This window comes from Notolabrus celidotus, chromosome 7 (assembly GCF_009762535.1).
Source record: "Notolabrus celidotus isolate fNotCel1 chromosome 7, fNotCel1.pri, whole genome shotgun sequence".
Classification (NCBI taxonomy): Eukaryota; Metazoa; Chordata; class Actinopteri; order Labriformes; family Labridae; genus Notolabrus; species Notolabrus celidotus.
Genome location: NC_048278.1, coordinates 1,274,226 through 1,294,904, shown reverse-complemented (window position 1 = coordinate 1,294,904; position 20,679 = coordinate 1,274,226). Strand labels below are relative to the sequence as shown.

General features: G+C 39.9%; 1 protein-coding gene and 1 long non-coding RNA gene across 4 annotated transcripts in view; one reads left to right on the top strand and one right to left on the bottom strand.

The window, feature by feature from the left end:
- shoc2 (SHOC2 leucine rich repeat scaffold protein) overlaps positions 1-12,999 on the bottom strand; it is a 25,147-nt gene extending 12,148 nt beyond the window's left edge. The window contains exons 1-4 of one of the 3 annotated variants that reach the window (XM_034688537.1): positions 12,880-12,964; positions 12,445-12,648; positions 2,536-3,594; positions 82-219 (exon numbers count right to left, since the gene is read on the bottom strand). In XM_034688537.1, the coding sequence (XP_034544428.1) occupies positions 82-219; positions 2,536-3,238 (841 nt within the window). In that variant the 5' untranslated portion in view covers positions 3,239-3,594; positions 12,445-12,648; positions 12,880-12,964. Of the gene's footprint in view, positions 1-81; positions 220-2,535; positions 3,595-12,444; positions 12,649-12,879 lie in introns of all 3 variants that reach the window. The other 2 variants (XM_034688536.1, XM_034688538.1) reach the window with 2 other exon arrangements.
- Positions 11,958-20,679, top strand: LOC117816331. Its single transcript, XR_004631929.1, has 4 exons — positions 11,958-11,972; positions 15,730-15,846; positions 16,158-16,222; positions 20,000-20,679. It is a non-coding gene; the product is annotated as an uncharacterized LOC117816331 (long non-coding RNA).

Sequence of the window (20,679 nt, the reverse complement as noted above, 5' to 3'; positions counted from 1 at the left end):
CATGTCAATAATGAGTTATTGAATTCTATTATAACAAAAACAGTGTTGAAGCTTCTGATTGGTTGTTTAAACTCAAGTTACCTATAGTTTCTGGGAGGTCCAAGAGCTCATTGTGCTGCAGGTCGAGGTTGGTGATCTGTGTGCAATTCCCGATCTCCTTCGGTAGATGTTCCAACTGGTTATGGGCAACATCCAGAGTGATGAGGCTGCACAGCTCCCCTGCAGAAAGACGCACAGCAGGTTCACATATCTGGCACATTCAGTGACTCTGCTCCACAAAGACATCCACTCAGGGCGTAATATTAACACCAACCAAGCGCCAATGGCGGGTAAAAACTTTGTTTGGCGTGTAAAACAAAAACACACACCCACCAGTGGCTGATAGAACATTTTGTACTGCATGTGAGGTTTCGTTTTCATACTTTCGCCCATTTCTGCCGACTGTCAGGCTATTTTGACCCTCGCGGAGTGTTGTACTTGTGTTGTGATTAGGGATGGGAATTTATCGTAATCCTTGTAATCGATTACTCGAATTTCCTAATGAACGATTACTCGAGTACTCGCAATCATTATAATTTTTAACCATTAACAAAAATAAATAAATAAAAGTCTGTCGGACACGGACCTACCAGACCCAAATTGGAGTAAGTTCTGCTGCCTTTTCTTCAGACATCTCTTCCACTCTCTCGTAGTTGTTGTTCTCTGTGATGGTAGCTTGTACTCCGGCTCGACTAACGCGATCAGCTCTTTGAAGCCTTCTCCTTCCACAAAACTTAATCGGAGCATATCTCCAGTTACCATTTTGGTTATTATCAGGCTAATCTTCTCCGCTCTGGTTTCATCACAACGACGTGTGCTAACAGGGCGAGCAAAAGACGTGATGCAAGGCGGTCTGTTATCTGTCTCCACTGTTTTCTCCTTGTTCTTTAAGCGTACGTGGTTAATCATCAAACTAGTGTTTCTATGGTATGGAAGTTTAACGCCACATATATTGCACTGCTCGTTAACTTCATCGTTTTTTCAAAGTACTTCCAGACATTACTTTATATAACTGACACGTTGCAGGTGTCACAGACGGTTCTGTATTTGTTGTGCTTTCGCTTTTGTAAGTAAGTAAGTAAGTAAGTAAATTTTATTTAGTATAGCACCTTTCACAGAATAAAATCACAAAGGGCTTCACAGGAAAATATCCAACACATTAAAAGAAACAGACAATAGCATAAATAGAACATTAGTCTGAACACAGTGAGTCGAAGGCCTGTTTAAATAAATGTGTCTTCACAAGTTTTTTAAAAGGTGACAACAGAGACAGCTGAACGAACATTTACAAGAAGAGCGTTCCACAATGTCGGTGCCACAACTTCAAAAGCACGGTCACCTTTTGTTCTTAAGCGCGCTCGAGGGACAACCAGCAAGCCCTGGTCAGAAGACCTGAGTGGCCTACTGGTAAGGTAGGGGTAGAGCAGTTCGACGATGTATTCAGGAGCCTGACCATGCAGAGCTCTATACACGAAAACGAGAACTTTAAAATGAATCCTAAATTTAACTGGAAGCCAATGTAGGGAAGCTTTGGTGTAATAACGTGTCCCTAGAGAGTTGCCGTAGCTGCAGTAAAACAGTTCTTTTTGCTGAAATCTGGCTCAGTGTGTTCTAAAGCTGAAGCCGTGGCCGGAGAAGTCAAACGTTTATATCCCATTAATTATTTTCCTACCTAGTATATTCAGTTAGGCAAAAACAAAAAGCACATGGTCACACATGTAATGCTGTATGATTATCTTGCCAGGTGCGCGAATAACAAAATGCTATTCGAATAATGGGGTCAACGGCGAGTACTCGAGTAATCATACCCATCCCTAGTTTTGATTTGGTATGTCAGGAACGCTGTGACGTCAGCTACTGGAGTTCTATTCAGTCTCTTTGCTTGAAAAAGCACGGCAGGAAAAGCGTTTCACACATTCCCGGCGTGAAGCCACCACAAACAGGATAAACAAAGAGGCAGGAGCCGATCAAGAAGAGGAACGGACAGCTAAACAGAGTAATGTCACTATTCCACGTTTCAAAGAAAACTGGAATATTGACGAGGCTGGGTTAAACAAACGTTAAACGGGTTAAATGGAAAGTTCCTGTTAAAGCTGTGAGACAGACATCTGACTCACTCAGTCAATGTAAAAGGATGCACTTTTGAATATTTCTAATACATGATGATGCAGCAGTCACCTTGAAATGAAGTATAACCTGATAAAATAGCAATAATCTAATTTTATCTCTACATAACTGTATCCTTTAAGTGGTGCTTAAGTTGGATTTTCAGAATAAAAACGTATGGTAATTATTTAAAATCAAATAAGGCATGATTTTTTATTTTTAAAAATATATTTTTTTGGCCGGTACATTTTTGGAGGTCACTAGCCAATGGCAGATGAAGTAAAAAGTTAATCTTACGCCCTGCATCCTCTCATTCATCTCTTCACTCCTCATGAATCCTGAATGCAAAGAAGAAGACACATCAGATATGGACAGGTAACTTGTACTCACCTATCTCTGCAGGCAGCTGTTTGATCTTGTTCTCCCGGATGCTGAGCATGGTGAGCTTCGATAGGTTCTGGATGTCCTTCTCCACGGTTGTGATGCGGTTGAAGCGCAGGTACAGCGTGGCCAGAGATGTTAGCCGGTACACCACGGCTGGTATCTCCCTTAGCTTGTTGTGCCGGAGGTCGAGCATTCGAAGCTTCTTAAGGGAGTCCAGGGAGTCCGGCAAACTGGTCAGGGAGTTCTCACTCAGGGCCAAAGTGCTCAGGCCCGATAGGCACCCCACCTCAGCCGGCAGGCTCTGCAGCTTGTTGCTGTATAAGTAGAGTTCAGCCAGCTGCGTCAGCTCTTTTATGGAGGTGGGCAGCATGTGAATGGACCGTTTCGATAGGTCCAGTCTCATCGAGTTCTCCTCCCGGCACTTGTTAAGCTCTTTGATCACCTCGGCATTGCTGGACTTCTTGCGTGTACCTGGTGCCGGGTTTGGCCGCTTTATTGTGTTGTCAACGGAGAAGGCAACACCGGGTGTCGAGCTGCTGGTGTCCTTCTTTCCATCTTTGGCATCTTTCCCTTTGGTCTTCGTTTCTTTGCCCCCATCTTTCCCTAAGCTGGCTAAAGCCTTGGCCTCTTTTTCCCTTTCTTTCCCCACAGGACCGCCTTTAGGGTCCTTTTCTTTCGACTCTTTTTCTTTTCCTAAAGTACTACTCATGTCGACGTTATCGGGCCTCCTGCAGAGTTGCTCATGGGAGTCTCTCTTGTCGGGTTACTTATTCTCAGAAAAGGGGACGCAGACAGCCAAGCAGGCTCTTACAGTAAACATCCCTGTGCAGGCCCACACATTTATGATTGTCCTGGAAACAAAGACCTTGTGATCCAAAGGTTTTTGGGATACTTTTAATACTTAGTTCCTTTGTTAAAATGCCATTGGAGAAAAAACCCTTTGAAGTCGCTGGATTGTGGCACCCATGGGCCACATGCTTCAGTGTTTGAACTGCATACAGTCCCAGGACCTTCGGATACAAGTTCTTTCAGGCTGCAAAGGTCACGGAGGGATTTTCAGATCTTCTGTTGGGAAGAAGAAAAACATGTTGGTCTTATTTACAATATCATTCTTCTGTCTCTCTCCTTTCTCCTGGAGCTCATGGTATACATTTTCTCATTTACAGGTACAGGGACAAACTTAAAGATGAAAATAGTTCTTGTTGCAGACGGATCAGGAGTATATAAACACGGATAACATCCCAGTTTTGTTTTCTTGTTGCATCTTTAAAGGGAAAACATACTTTACATTAGTGAGGTCACACATTTAGTTGTTCACATTTGATGTGTTTATGCTCTTTGGTAAACAAAAGGGATGTACATTTTAAGTATTTTCCGTGATCGACTTTTGGAAATGTTAACGATCAATTATTGATTAATTGATAAAAAAAACATTATTATTCTTACGTCAAAAACAATGCCAAATAGGTTGTTTTCCCCCTAATTGTATTTTCTACAGCAACAAAATGCATATAACTGACGGGATTGAATACGGGCACACGTTTGACACGCAGTATATCAACGATCAGGCTCATTAAAATATTCTCAGCGGACATAGTCTTATAAAGTGAAGGCTCATAATACTAACAGAAAAGTACTTCAGACTCACAGAGTCCAGTTTTCAGTCTACTCGTTCTTATTGAGAAAAATAAACATGTGTATTCAGTCAGGTGTCAGCCAGGAGCGCAACCGGGTCATAATCAGTCCCGCTGGAGAAAAGCCCAGACGGCTCTGATGTTGCTGCTCTGTAAACGTAGCGTACCTGAATTTCCCACCTGTCTGTTGCCTTTGTATCCAAAGGTGGGAAATATCCTGTTTAAAGCTGTCAACATTTGTGTCTGTGTCGTTGTTGGCAGCAGTTTTGTATTGATCCTCTTTTTAAAAAGCGCACAGGGAGACCTGACGCACAGCCGCAGCCGCCAGCTGAGCGTCTCCGCTGTGCGCAACACCTTTAACAGCTGATTCACATCCAAACATGCTTTAAACTTAAAACACCTCCCTGATAGATGAGTGTAATATGAGACCACATGATGTTTGTTCCACGTGACGGAAAATTGATAACAAAAATGTGTGTTTCGAGTAATTTCTTAACAATCAATTAATCGATAATCAATTAATCGATAATCTATGAATTGATTAATTGTGGTCATCCCTAGTTATGGTTTAGAGGGATATTAACAATAAATGGAGTATCGAGTCACTGATTATAAAGAACGTCCTCAAACTTGCATAACTTTTTTACATTTTTTTCAAGTAAAGCTAGAGAAGAACATTTGGGCTCATCTTACACTGAGCTATCAGGGTGGTTTGATGTAATGTTTCAGTGAGAAGCAACTGTCCAAAGCTGCTGGGACTAGCAGAGACACTCAGACCAGGGCGGCAGCAATGCGTCAGGTCTCCGTAGGAACTAGGGATGAGCATATCAAACTAAAATACTATTCAATAATAAGTGGCATTCAATCTGTGATTATTCGTAATCAAGCTCAGGGTTGAAACGTTAAGTTGAGATGACAGTGACTAACACAACACTTGTGCTGCAGGTGTAGACAGTAAAAGTAAACACTCTACGGCACACGTCCTGTTATCCGTCCGTTTGTGTGACAGTCGCGTTAACCAGCACTGGGACGAGGTGCTGCTAGTAGCGGGCACTGGCAGCGTCTGTTTCTGTGACGCAGCAGCTCGGCGTGAAGGCTTATATTTTACAGCCATGCTCAGTCTCTGCTATTTTCTCCGTTTCTGAATTTCACAGCACCACACATGTATTTCCAGAGACTGTCGCTGATGTTTTCTTCTTCTTTTACTATTTAATGCAGTTAACCTTCTTCTCCTCCTGTTAGCTACTTAAAGGTGACATATCATGCAAAATCGACTTTTTAATGGCATGTCTACAAACCCCCTGAGAATGAAAAGAATCCATTCTGCCCCTGTTCTGATTTCTCCACCTTTCTGTAAATGTGTGTGAAACGAGCCGTTTCAGACTTCCGTGTTTTTGTTACGTCACAACAATATCCGGTCTGTCACGGAGTCAGAGCTCGGAGCTCGTTCAGCCCATAGACTGTATAAAATAATACTGAATCCCTCCTCGGTTTTTATTCCCTGCACAAATGTGTGCTAACAAGGAGCTTAGGAGGGAGGCATGCTAGTTGTAGGCTGTCTTAATAAACACAAAGGTCGGTTTTACTCCCCACGTCTGCAGATTTGAAGATCTAGTGGATGATTTTTATTTGTCATGGAAAAGTGCTAGCGCTAGTTAGCATAGCTACATGTCGTAGCTGTAGCTGTGTACCAAGACACATGTCTACATACTGTCAAATAAAACAACAAGTAACAGAATCTGTGACCAATCCTTCATAAAAGGTCCTGCTTCCTTTCTGGTAGAGGTCGGTTTTACTCCCCACGTCTGCAGATTTGAAGATCTAGTGGATGATTTTTATTTATCATGGATAAGTGCTAGTGCTAGTTAGCATAGCCACATAGCTACATGTTGGTAGCTGTGTACCAAGACACACGTCGACTTACTGATAAATAAAACCGCAAGAAACACTAAATCTGTGACCAATCCTTCAGAAAGGTCCTGCTACAGGCGCCTCTCCGTCAGGATCAGATTCTGGATCAGATTCAGAGGGTTGAAGTAACGCGGGTCTGTGGGCAGCCGTGTATATTCAGCCAACATGTAAACATTAGATCAACGTGCTGGAGAGCCGAGGCACATCCACTTCCTGAGGGGGCGTGGTCAGAGAGAAAACAGAGTGTTCTGAGGAGGACTGAAGAAGAGGGTTTTTCAGGCAGACCAAAATCTGATTTCAAAGTGTTTTTTTGAGCATAAACTTTAAAGACATGTTTTGGGGACCTCGTAGACCAATATATATTGATGAAAAAAGCGTGATGTCACCTTTAACTCTTTGATTTTTAGGATTCAAGGATTTGTATTGTCATATCAACACAAGCTGTCGCATGAGATTGAATGAAATTTTGATTCTATGGTCCCGTATAAAGCCACAATAAGAACACACAATTAAAAAAAAGAAGACAACAATAATAGATATATATATATATAAAAATATAAATACAAATATTGTGGATATATGTGAGGAATAAACTGAGTTATGTAATAGTGCAATTGAATGTGCAAATGTACAATGTGCAAATTTTGAAGTAGTTTGTTGTATTGTACTGTTCATTTCAGAGTCTGTATGGCTGGGATGGCTATGGCTTTTAATAAGAGAAGGAATCAGGTCCCATCCCTAGCAGTGACATAAACACCTGCCACTAGGGGTGTAAAGGTGCATGTGTAACGAATCATGTCAGTGTGGCACTACAGGTTTGATGCAGATGTGTACCAAAAAAGGTTCCACACAGAACTAAAGTTAATTTGAATCCCTGCACGGACTGGAAAATGAGAGCACACCACACACTCCCCTACATAACCAAAACAGGCCTTAAGTTAGTAGCAGCCGTCATAAATACATGATCCTGAAAACCAGGTTTTTGTGGGTTAGCTGGTCTCCAGAGTAGTAAAGAGTGGTGCATGGTGTTCCTGTGTGTGTGTGTGTGTGTGTGTGTGTGTGTGTGTGTGTGTGTGTGTGTGTGTGTGTGTGTGTGTGTGTGTGTGTGTGTGTGTGTGTGTGTGTGTGTGTGTGAGCCCATCCCTGCAGACAGTAGAGGAGCACTATGGACAGCTTCGTCTTTAGATCAGTAAAAACTGCGAGTGGAGTAAACTTCTGATACACGAACATGTATCATGTTTAGTATTCAATGCATGCTTCATTTATAAAATAAAAGTAGAGATGAGTTGAAGTAACATCCTTCCTTATACTGACACAGGAATAACACGTGGACAGGTTTAACAGGTTGTCAGTTCTGAGAAAGATGTGTGTCGTGCCTGTCCGAGTAAACCTCATACCAACTTACTCCTCCTAAACAAACACGGCCCAGAGAGTGCTGACATGTCTTTAAGCCTACAGCCCCGCCTTCACATGCATTCAGCTGTATGTCCGTCCCCTACAGAGTCTGTGATGCAACACGTGCATATTTATATCTGCAGACCAAACATGCAGCTCTTTGGATGTTTCTGTCTCTGTTGAGTCTGTGGTGCTGTTCTACCTCTGCAGCTGAGTACAGCTCTCCTCGCACTGGAACAAGCTTTGGTGAGAAGAGAGGCGGGTTTGGCTCAGGATCAGAGCCGAGTGAAAAGGTTAGGACCGCTGAGAGTAATCTTTAGAAGTGGCCTTCAAAGTATGAAGCCCCCACAACAACAGGTCATGTGACCTTTTGACCAAAAGAAATGTTGGGTCGATAGCATCACCCCCTTACATGACAGAGTGCCTGACAGTGTGTTCTGTAAACAATGAAGGTATCTGCTGCTCCTCCAGCCTGTCATAAATAAGCGCTGGGTTATGGGCATGCCTGTACAGTATAATTATTAAGGCAGCTAGGGAAGTCCAAACCAAACTGTGCAAGCAACTTCCTTTTAAGGTTGTGCTCTCCATGAGCCTGCTCTGGTACATCAGTCTGTTTATAACAAACTGTAAACCTCAGCTGTGTAGATTCATGTCTGTGAACTACAGACTTCATGTTTTCTACCTGAACTGAATTAAAGTCCTAACAGGCTTTTGGTGAGAACGTTTCCTCTCAAATTTCACTTTTAGTTTGGATATTTATGACAATTATTTTAAAATGACTGACAAGAAAACAAGACGAGAGCTTCAGAAACTCTCTTTGGTGTTCCGAGGTCTAAATTTAACAAAAAGCAGTTAGTTTGATTTGTTTTTTTGAGGGGGTCATGCTATTCAGTCACCTTTCCATTCCTAGAAAGCTGCAGACAGAGCATACTTAGTGTGTAATGTAGTGACTGGATATCCTGAGCATGGGGGAAGGGACAGGCAGAGATGTACACAGACTCTCTGTGCTAATAAAGATGGAAACACAGGACACACCAGAATCTATTTGTTGTGTTTTGTGGGTTCTTTTGCATCCATTACACCAAATACAGTAGGTTATCAAAACCCGGAATTCCACCAGATCCGATGCAGTCTGTCTCCGAACCACGGAGCAGGACTTCTGGATAACTGGGGTCATGTGACCAAAGTTTTCCTGCTGTGATCACTGAATCAAGGATTCTGCTCCTCATCTCCTCATCCATGTTGTCTTTCTGGTCCTCTGAAAACCTCTGACCTGTTGACTCCAGGCCTGGCTCCGCTCATCATGACTTTGGTTTGTTGTTGTAGTTAAGTGAAATACGATCTGGTGATAACACAGAGTGTTTTATTCTGAAAATTAACCGGATGTTTTCATTTTGTTTTGGTGAAACCTGACTTCCTGTCCCGCTCCATCTGCTCTGTTGAGATTGATGCGTTGTGCTCTGGAATCCGGCAAAAATAGAAGTCTTGCAGGTCTGATCTGGAGGGCTTGCCAGATTAGATGCAGCCGGAACGTCATGGAGCGGATCCAGTGGAAGTTAACACATTGACTAGAATAGAAACCTATCAGATCCGGTGCTGTGACAGATCAGAGACATACTGTACACGGATCTGGTGGAATTTGACCGTGACAGTGACCCTGCTGCAGCCATGGGGTAATATTGATACAAAAGGGAAGTATTCATACAGTGACAAAGATTCTGTGATCCTCATTAAGTTGTGATGACTAATCTGATAGATGTCTAAATGAGGTTAAACTTAAAGCTTTTGTGAAAAGCTAATGCGTCCATCAGCGTTCAAACAATGCCGACATGAAATGGACTTCATGGCACTTGCAACCCAAATGGAGACTAATGAAGTTTCCATTAAGGAGATCTCAGCCACATCTGATAAAACCAGAGCTTTTAGGCCGAGGCCGGACTGCATACCGCTCTCATGATCTCCATGACAATTCCTTTTATAGTACAGCAGGGAGAAAACAACAACATGTGTGTAGAGGGGAGCTCACAATACCATACTATTATTATTTGAATACTCCTGCACCCCCTGCAGACATGAGGAGAGACCAACCTATTTGATGACTGTGTGAAGTTGTTGTATGATACATGTATGGATATGATGTAGAGAAGTTCCTCCCAGAACTCTCTGGTTCTTCCTGCAGAAGTCTCTGTGTTTGTCCAGTTCTAAATCTCACAGAGCTGCAACTACTTTCCCAACAACTGGCACTTATATAAAGGATAAAGTTCATAACCATTGTCAAGGGGTTTTGACCAATCAGAATCAAGCACGACTCATCCCTCCTACATTACTATTGATACTATGACCGGTTCAACCCTTTCTGTGTGTTTGGCTGATGTTACAAAATGGAGCACTGTAAGATGACGAATGGTACAACAGGTTAGGAAAAACAGTGGTGGACAAAGTACATCATTACATCAGTCAGTATAGATCCTCCTGGTCAAACATTACTCCAATACAAGTGAAAGTTGTGACTTGAGTTAAAGTCCTGGAGTACTTGCTTTTAAAAATACTGAAGTATTCAAAGTACTTTTTAAAATATCTCTAAACATATTTTCACAAAGCATGAGGTCAGTCAAGAATGCATGGGTGTTCATTCTGCTTAGAAAACATGATTTCAGATCTAAAAAGTCTACCACGAAATATAAACTAAGTTACTACAAGCAGAGAGAAGTTTACAATGTTCCTCTGAAATAAAACACGTGTGTGAGCTACAGACCTCCACATGCTTTCTCAGGTTGGATGCTGATGTTTTATCAGCTGTGATGAAGATTGGAGATTTACAACAATACAAATGCTCAAACGTGGGTTTAAAATATGGCCGTAGGGCTCAGGTAGAGAATCATCATCCTTCTCAGTCATAGCCATCATCACCACGACTAAATGATCTGAAGAACGTTTGATCTACGCTCAACCCAGGTACGGCTACACCACTGAGACAAACCAAACACAAGGACACCAACAGTTTACTGTCTTTGGGATCTGATTTCAGAAAAGAAGACTCATCTGCTGACTTCAAAGATAAAATAGAGAGTAACTAGAGCATTGATAGAAATTAGGGGTGTAACGATTCAACTACTACATGGATGTATCGATTTATATTCCTATGATCTGACTACATCGATCTGTGCTCAACAAGTTGGCCTTCTGGACGACATGTATGGATCTAACATCGTTTTAAAAGGTAATAAATCGATTGTATCCATACTAGGAAATAACACTTTGGATTTCAGCACGGCAGACTTTATATGGATGTTTTTTTTACACTTTTAATGATAAAGACGTTAAACGTTACTCAATTCAGGCTGTCTGTGACATCATCGCCACACGCCAGCAGACAACAGAACATAGCATGGCGGACGGCAGAGGAGAAGCCAGTGAACAAGAACTGATCAAGCCACCTTTGCGGTCCAGTGTGTGGAAACACTTTGGCTTTTGCAAAGATGGAGATGTTCTAAATAAGTCGCTCACTGTTTGTAGGATATGTAAAGGTCAAGTAAAGTTACCACGGCAACACCACAAATCTATCCAACCACCGACTAAGGCGCCATGGGATTTCACACAACGCCGACCATCCAGGTGCCTCTTGTAGCGTTCATCAAGGTAACATCAGCTCTGCAGAAGCCTCAGGCCTCTCCAGCATGTTTAGTCAGAGACGAGGACAAAACTCAGCTCGGGTCAAAAACATCACGCCAACATCAGGACTCTAGGACTGTCCAGTATCAAGGGATTTATCTCACAGTCACACTGGGTGAATTTTGAGCTAAAAAGTTACTGAATCGATTTCAAGTCACTGAATCATTTTGGATCGTATCGTTCTAAATGAACCAATATCGTCCTTTAAAGCTAGGGTTGGTAGTCACGTAAAACTAGCATGACTTTGAATGTAGCATTTCCTCATGACTCCGTCTAACAGGACAGGATTTGATTGGTTTCATCATTTGGCTCCTGATGGCAGGGATTGGTTTGTGTTTTCCCAGGTTTACTCCGGCTGTAGATAGCAGCTTTTTTTTACCTCTTTTTTAGGAACACATTATGTATTGATTACCATCAGGACAGAAAGATCATTTTAACCAGTATAACAAAAAGTGGATCTAAATCTGACAACCAACCCCAGCTTTAAATGTATCGGTGACCACGAATCATGATATGAATTGAATCGTTGTTGAAAAGAATCATTACACCCCTAATATAAATGTTATGGAGTCAAAAATAATACTCAAGTAAATACAGATACTCCATAAATGTGCTTAAGTGCTGTAATCAAGTACATTTACTTTGTTACTGCCCATGATGGTGAAAGTATGCAAGAAGCTGCCCATTAATAAACAAATGATAGAAACCAGTAATAAGCTAGTTTGACAGTTTAAATAATAATTATTGTAAATTAGAGGAAAACTGTAAAAGCTAGCATGATGGCTACGTGTGCTAATGACAAATCCCTGTAAAGTGATAACAGACAGAAAGGTCAGGAAGTCAAGTGTTGGAGATTAATTTGATGTGATTGATGAACAGGGGACAGTAATGTTGTCATGTTTGGTGTGATATTAATACATTGATTCGTGAAGCACTAAAGCTAAACGTTATGTTGTGACTGTTAACAAACAAGCTAGCAGCCGTCAGATAATTCAACGTAGGCTCAAATATGTAGCAGTTGTTGGTTGGCATGTTCACTAAAGAGGAGAATATAATTCTAGTACTAATACATATTAGGTAAGAAGAGAGAATTTAATAAAATAAGCAAAATAAAAGGATTGACAACAGGCAGGAAATGAAGCAGCTAAGCTAACGTCAGCTAGTGAGCAAGCTAGCAAACAAGCTAACGTTATTTAGATCCTGTTGAGTCCAGAGAGGAAGGAACGACACGATCCAACCAAGAAACTCACACAGGAGTCTGTAGCTTCTTGTTATATTAAGCCGGATGGAGATATGTACTCACATCCTTGGATTAGCTTCATCTCAAACAGAGCTAGCTGTGTGTGTAGGCCCGAGCGGAGCGGCTGTCGGACCGATCCTTCCTCCGAGGGGAAACCTTCAGCTCCAGCAGCTGGGCAGCAGACACCCGAAGACAGGAGCTGATATCCGAGAGGAACGACCCCTGATTCTACATTAGGCACCAGATAACTGGAGCATAGTGTCTAAGCTGCGTCCCCGTGTTCAATATGAGCCGAGGAAAAAAAGAAAACAGTGAAAAACAGCGGCCATTCCGGAGCTGAACAAAAGAGTGCGTTCCTTCTTCCCACCACAAAATGACAGATCAGCACCAAACACGCTTCAACTTCCCCCTCACAGGAGGATTACATGTAGAATGTTACCTGTGACTCCACTGAGGGGGGAAACCACCACTGTTAATGTGATAATAGAACTGTTTTACCTTCAGAGGTGTGACTCCGCCATCCTTGCTGCTTCCTCCTCTTTTCCTACACTGCTGCTCTCTGCTCCCCTCCCTCCCCTCACACCAAACTGCGTCATTCAGACGCCTAACCAATGTTATCACGAGACTTTCAAATACAATCACATATTCCTCCATAAACATTCCCTTCATTTACATATCTTACACAAGAAAAACACTGGGTTTGTATCGTAACACTGCAGAAACACAACTGCATCACAAGTGCATGCTCTGAATTAAATTTTTCGCATGCACATCAAGATGTTTGGAATAATGCAAACTAACACAAACACACCTGGAAATGAAATATAGGGAATTGCACACATTTCTTAGAGGTCAAAATGCTGCAGCTTTATAGACAAAATAAGGTGCAAGGTTCAGTCAATTAAAGACTACAACACACTTCCCTTCATTCATTTGAGGTATATTAAAGATGAGCACAGAAAAACTTTTCTTTTCACCAGATAGTGCTGTACTTCAAAATCATACAAATCAATAAATTAAAAATATGAAAAAATAAGAAGACCCCCCACTCCTAATCCTATCCCAATCCCGACCTCAAACCCATCCAACAAGGTTAATAACATGATATATTCAATAATAATAATAATAATTATTATTATTATTATTATTATTATTATACAAATAAAGATACTACTACTACTACTACTACTACTACTACTACTACTGCTAATAATAATAATAATAATAATAATAATTATAATTATAATAATAATAATAATATGAGTTTATTTATTTTATTTTATTTATTCAATTTATTTGTAAAGGGACCATGTACAATATTTAACATAAATGTCACCATCTGATGCATTGTACCAGAGTTAGCTTAAAGCTAATTTACATCTGCAGTCCCTTGGCAGGTCACAAGTTGCTGAATGAACTAAAGAAAACTGTCATGATACATTAATGAGGAAAGACTGGGGGGAAATAAGATGTTAATACTCAACACAGGAAATGAAACTCACCAGAAGAAAATATATTAAAGCTCCTGTGAGGAGTTTTTGAGTGGTGATGAAATGGACTGAAATGAACAGTGAGGCCTCTTTATGACCTAGAAAAGCAAACAAGATTATTAGAAAAGGTATTGATCATTTCTGTTTTGTTATTTTAAAGCCTGAAATCGCTGTGAGATGGTAGGTGTCAGATGAGGTGATTGACAGCATGTCAATAAAAACCCTTTTTCTGAAGTAAATATTCTTAATGAGTGAAATAGTTGACTGTTAGTTGAAAGCAGGAGGAACATAATTTACGCATGTACAGGACAAAATAAACAAGATCACTTAGTCCACAGGGGGGCGCCAAAGCCAACACAAACAGAAAGATAATAAAACACTGAAAGATTAAACAATTAAAATAAACTAAGTTGCTACACTAGTAAATACAGCACACTTTACATACAATTCAGCACAGGGAAGATCAAACTACATTAAACCATTAATGAGTGAAAAAAGAAATAGGATCTGGTTTTAAATACTTAAAATTAACATACTTAACAGTAAAAATATGAATTAAACTGGATGGTCTGTTTCAGGGTCTATTTGATATTATTTGATAATGTTTCACCATCATTGTTGCATGAAACACACTTGCACAGTTTTAATGTCGCACCTGGTGGAGTTATATTCTGTTATATAACGTTAGTATTTAAAAAAAAAGAAAAATATACTCAAGAAATTTAAAAATTGCTGATTAAGACAGTATTATTATTACAATAATAATAATACTTTTCTACATATCTTATTATTGTATTTGTATAACGTATTGAGTATAGAGCAACTGTAATGACTGAATTTCCCGACTTAGGATGAATAAAAAATGTCTGATTCTGTTTAAGGGAAAATACACTGACTGTATAACAGTACATAATAGCATAAGGCTATGACGAAACCTTTTTTAAATTAAACATCAAATATTGCTCTGCAGTGACCCTTTTCAGTCATTATATGTGCATGATTGTGATTAAAAAAACTACAAGGTGGCAAATAATGTAAAATATAAATACAAATTGAAAGCAATTTTTAAAAGACAATGTAGTAAATACATAATTTTTCCGACTGCTCATCACCTTATTTTATTTGCATGTATACTACAATTATTTTACTGTATTTATTTATTAATGAAGACATCAAACAAACAAAAATATTTTAACCCTCCTATTGATATGTGACTGATATGTTCCAATTTCCTGTAAAAGAAAAAAGTATGCATCGGTGTTCCTTGGGGTCAATTTGACCCCAGACTGTTTTAGCTGTATCTAACAGAAGAAATATCAACATTTACACACGTTTGTTTTGGTTGTTTTGGATGATATTGAGGTCACTATAACCAAGGACACTTCCGCATGTTCCTGCAGGAGCTGAGATCTAACTGCCAACCTTTAGATTTAGATATAATGTTTCCAGCCATGTCTCTGAAGACATTAAATGATGAGTCCTGTGTCACATGTTTTGATAACATAGAAACAAGGCAGGGCCGATGAGTGCATGACAAACAGCAGCTTGATGTTCTGTTTTACAAATAAAGTCCTTTTGAATGCTTTAAATTGTGTTTCTGGTTGAAATATATTGTATTTAAAGGGCTATTTAGGTAGACAAAGAAACATAAAGTACCTGTCACATAAAGCTGGGTAACAATCAGTTTCTGGGGGTGGAAATTGCTGGGGTCGAATTGACCCCAAGGATAAAAGATGTTAGTACATTTGAGGGTTACAGGAGGATTAAAAACTACTTCATCTTTAATGCAAAACCCTTGTTTTCATAAAAAATATATGACAAAGTCTGGTTTTCTTATTGAGTGTTGTTGTTCTCACAGTCGCCGGTAGGTGGCGGTAAAACACTGTGACTGGAAAAGAACGCGAAGAAGAAAGTCATGTGATCCAGGAGGAAGCGTTGGCTTGACAACGGCCATAATCTTCCCTTTGCGATAAAGGTAAGAGCATCCAAAATCACACTTCTACGTGATATTCTTCTAGTTAAATGTGTTTACACGAGACTACACAGTAGTGTCAGAGTTATTTCATCTGTACAGATTAAATTTGACCTTTAATGAATAAGTATGAGAGGTAACACTGAGCCCTGCACCGTTTGATGAAATGCTAACGGCTAACAAATCATATAGCATATTATTTTCTGTGGCGACATGTTACATGTTGCATCATACTCTTTGTTTATTTGCTCTCTCAGTGATGTCACCTGGCTGAAAACAAACTCACCTTGTTTCTCTGTATGTTTACCTTGCAGAGAGCAGTAAGAAGACACAATGCCTGAAGTGAAGTCAATTATCAGAGAAGTTCTGCCCAAACAAGGTTTGTAAACACAGCTCATCATTCAGACAAAAGACTGTTTGTGGACTCAATACAACATGTGAACTGATTACAAATCTGCAGGAGCCTACAGAATGAGTCAGTTGGTGCTGTGTGCTTATGTTTATGTTTATTTAGTTGCACAATTGAAAATAATACACACAAAAAAGAGCAAAGATAAATAATATACAGTGCAGGAAGAGGCAGAAAACTCAGAGAGCTTATTTGAAGCCTCCACCCAAATAGTGTTCTAATATCAAAAATTAATCAAAAAACACTAAGTTGACTCATATGTGATTTTATTTTTAGTATCAACTATTGTTTTTATAAGAATATACAAAATTAACAATTATTATGAATACAGTTATTACATAACTATAGAATAGAATAGAATAGAATAGAATAGAATAGAATAGAATGTACTTTAGTCATACCCCAAGGGGGGAATTCAAGTGTCTGGCAGATAAAATTATAAAAAAAAATCACATAAAACATATATGGCAAAAACAGAGTAATCACAGAGAGCTGCCAAACTTTGCTGCTATAATATGTGGTTGAGCATGATGAGTAGTAACAGTGGTTAAAAGTTTTTTCAAGCATCTTTTATAACATTTCAAAGATACAAAGTTTTTTGCCACATTGGAATAAATATTCTTAAATTTGCTGCCCCTGAAATATATTGAGAATTGACTTCTAGAGATAAAACATTCAGGAGGATGAATAATTAAAGTTTGACGAGTTGAATAAGAGTGGACCTGTGAATTTAATTTGAAGTAAGACTTGAAGTGATCAGGGATATTCCCTTCACGTTGTATTTTATACAAAAAAACACATATTTGAGAGATATTGATGTTATAGATATTAAGAAGCTGGAGTTTCTGAAACAAAGGAGCAGATGAGACGTGTGGCTTTGATCGAGTTGCCATCCTGCCAAAACGTTTCTGAAGGAGCAAAACGTTATGGAGAGTCGTAGGAAAAGTACTTCTCCCTCTCTGCAGTCTATTTACAGCTCAGCATGTTTTTATTGCTGCTGTGTAATGAGATTTAGGGTCAGATACACAGCTGGTGTCTCTGGTGCTACATCTTTAATTATTCTTGATTGTATGATGAGACCATCTAAGCCAGGCAGCGGCAGGCTGTTTGAGGGGCGGGGCAAAAACAAAAGAATGGGCACCTCCTTTCAAACCCCTGGTACCCACAGTTTAGGGTGAATTTGATTTAACAAAATTAACATAATATTTTTACATTGAACTTCCTGGAGGGGCTTCTAGGGGGCACTTTTTTTTTTTTTTTTTAACTTTTAAGGGCATCTAAAGGGAACTTTTTTACTTTTAGGGGCATATAGACGGCACTTTTTTTTTTTACTTTTGGGGGCATCTAGAGGGCATTTTTTGCATTTATATAATTCGGAGGGGCATCCAGAGGGCATTTTTTGCATTTATATAATTCGGAGGGGCATCCAGAGGGCATTTTTTGCATTTATATAATTCGGAGGGGCATCTAGAGGGCATTTTTTGCATTTATATAATTCGGAGGGGCATCCAGAGGGCATTTTTTGCATTTATATAATTCGGAGGGGCATCCAGAAGGCATTTTTTGCATTTATATAATTCGGAGGGGCATCCAGAAGGCATTTTTTTGCATTTATATAAATCGGAGGGGCATCCAGAGGGCATTTTTTGCATTTATATAATTTGGAGGGGCATCTAGAGGGCATCTTTTGCATTTATATAATTTGGAGGGGCATCCAGAGGGCATTTTTTGCATTTATATAATTTGGAGGGGCATCTAGAGGGCATCTTTTGCATTTATATAATTCGAGGGGCATCTAGAGGGCATTTTTTTGCATTTATATAATTCGTAGGGGCATCCAGAGGGCATTTTTTGCATTTATATAATTCGGAGGGGCATCTAGAGGGCATCTTTTGCATTTATATAATTCGGAGGGGCATCCAGAGGGCATCTTTTGCATTTATATAATTCGAGGGGCATCCAGAGGGCATTTTTTGCATTTATATAATTCGGAGGGGCATCTAGAGGGCATTTTTTGCATTTATATAATTCGGAGGGGCATCTAGAGGGCATCTTTTGCATTTATATAATTCGGAGGGGCATCCAGAGGGCATCTTTTGCATTTATATAATTCGGAGGGGCATCTAGAGGGCATCTTTTGCATTTATATAATTCAAGGGGCATCCAGAGGGCATTTTTTTGCATTTATATAATTCGTAGGGGCATCCAGAGGGCATTTTTTGCATTTATATAATTTGGAGGGGCATCTAGAGGGCATCTTTTGCATTTATATAATTTGGAGGGGCATCCAGAGGGCATTTTTTGCATTTATATAATTTGGAGGGGCATCCAGAGGGCATTTTTTGCATTTATATAATTCGGAGGGGCATCCAGAGGGCATTTTTTGCATTTATATAATTCGGAGGGGCATCCAGAGGGCATTTTTTGCATTTATATAATTCGGAGGGGCATCCAGAGGGCATTTTTTTGCATTTATATAATTCGTAGGGGCATCCAGAGGGCATTTTTTGCATTTATATAATTCGAAGGGGCATCTAGAGGGCATTTTTTGCATTTATATAATTCGGAGGGGCATCCAGAGGGCATTTTTTGCATTTATATAATTCGGAGGGGCATCCAGAGGGCATTTTTTTGCATTTATATAATTCGTAGGGGCATCCAGAGGGCATTTTTTGCATTTATATAATTCGAAGGGCATCTAGAGGGCATTTTTTGCATTTATATAATTCGGAGGGGCATCCAGAAGGCATTTTTTGCATTTATATAATTCGGAGGGGCATCCAGAGGGCACTTTTTTGCATTTATATACATTTTAAGGGCATCCAGAGGCGACTTTTTCATGCATCTTCCACTGAAAGAGCACCTGAGAAGGCAATTGAAGCAAGGTGTTCCCAAACTTTTCAGCCCCTCGCCCCCCGAAATAAAGGTGCCACAGCCCCTCGCCCCCCGAAATAAAGGTGCCACTGACTCAAAAACCCCAATGTCCATCCAGGTGGTTAAATGTTGCTCACAGCCACGAGCATGAACTTAGAGGACAATCAAAAAATGGACACCAGAGCAGCACTAAAAAACACAACAGCCTTAAAAAAGAGTATTTTATAGCAATTTATAAAAGGCTAGAAGCAGAATACAAGTTATTTACAAGCACAAGTGAGTCTGTGAGCGCATGTGAGCTATTGATACTTCATTTAGGTGGTCTGCAGGTGGCTGTGTTTCCTGTGCTACTGATGCTTCTTTTAATTTGTGATAATCACGTCAGGAGTCTTCTAGGACTCAGAAAGGTAGAAAACAAATGAAACTTTTTCCGTTGCAAGGTTTTATTTGAAAAGAAGCTATTATTAGTGTCTGTATCTTCACACTAATGTGCACAATATGCAGTTTTAGATCATTTCAAGAAATATTTTGAAGGAATCTTAGTGTCCCCCAATTTGGAAACCCTGATCTGTGCAACAGAAAATAAAATTGACATATAACTTGTGCACATTCAACCTTCCCTTAAAACAGAGTTTGCAGGCTTCCACAAAGACACATTTCAACTAAAGAGCTGTTTAACTGTGATAGTCTAAGTTTCAGTGATCTATGCACAGGTTTTTACTACAAATAGAACATTTATCACTCCTAAGGTGTTACAGGCTTTTTTGGAAATGTTGCAGAAATCCAGCCAAAGTTTGCTTTTCATTTCAGTTTCCAAGAAATGTATAACGTGTGAGAGAATAAGGAAGTTGATATTTTTGGCTGAATCCGCAGGGCAACTCTCCATGGAAGATGTCCCCACCATGGTTATGTGCAAACCAAAGCTGCTCCCACTCAAATCAGTCACGCTGGAGAAACTGGAGAAGATGCAGATGGAGGCGCAGGAGGCCGTCAGACAGCAGGAGCTCGCAATGAAGGAGCAGGCACAGTAGAAGCCCGATGGAGGACGTGTGTTACTTAGGAAGAAGAACTTGAAGACGGCACAAGCCCAGCGTTTTCACATACTTAAAGAAGATGTGTTGTAAGCACAGTTAGGTGCAGTGTCGGGAGATTCGTCTTCATGAAGTGTTTGGTAAGAAGTTAAATGAGCGATCAGAACATCCTGCTTTGAAATAGTCATCACAGAATGATCCACCTCATATAATCATTTAGGATTACATCTATTGTCATAGAGAGGTGGTTGACGACTGGTACCTCTGCATTTCTTCATACTTGATCATGACTGGGGATACATGTGTGCTAGAACATGGCATTGATTTCTGTCTGGTGAATGTAGGGCGAGGCATTTCTTACGTCAGTTCAAAGGAGTGACTGAAGCAGTAATGCACATTAAAAACTGTTACATCATAAGAAGTCATGTATTATTTAATTGTTGTAACATATAAAAAAGGGTAACAGGTGGTTTATTTCACACACCAATCCTCCCTGATATGAAATTAAACTTGTGAAGATAC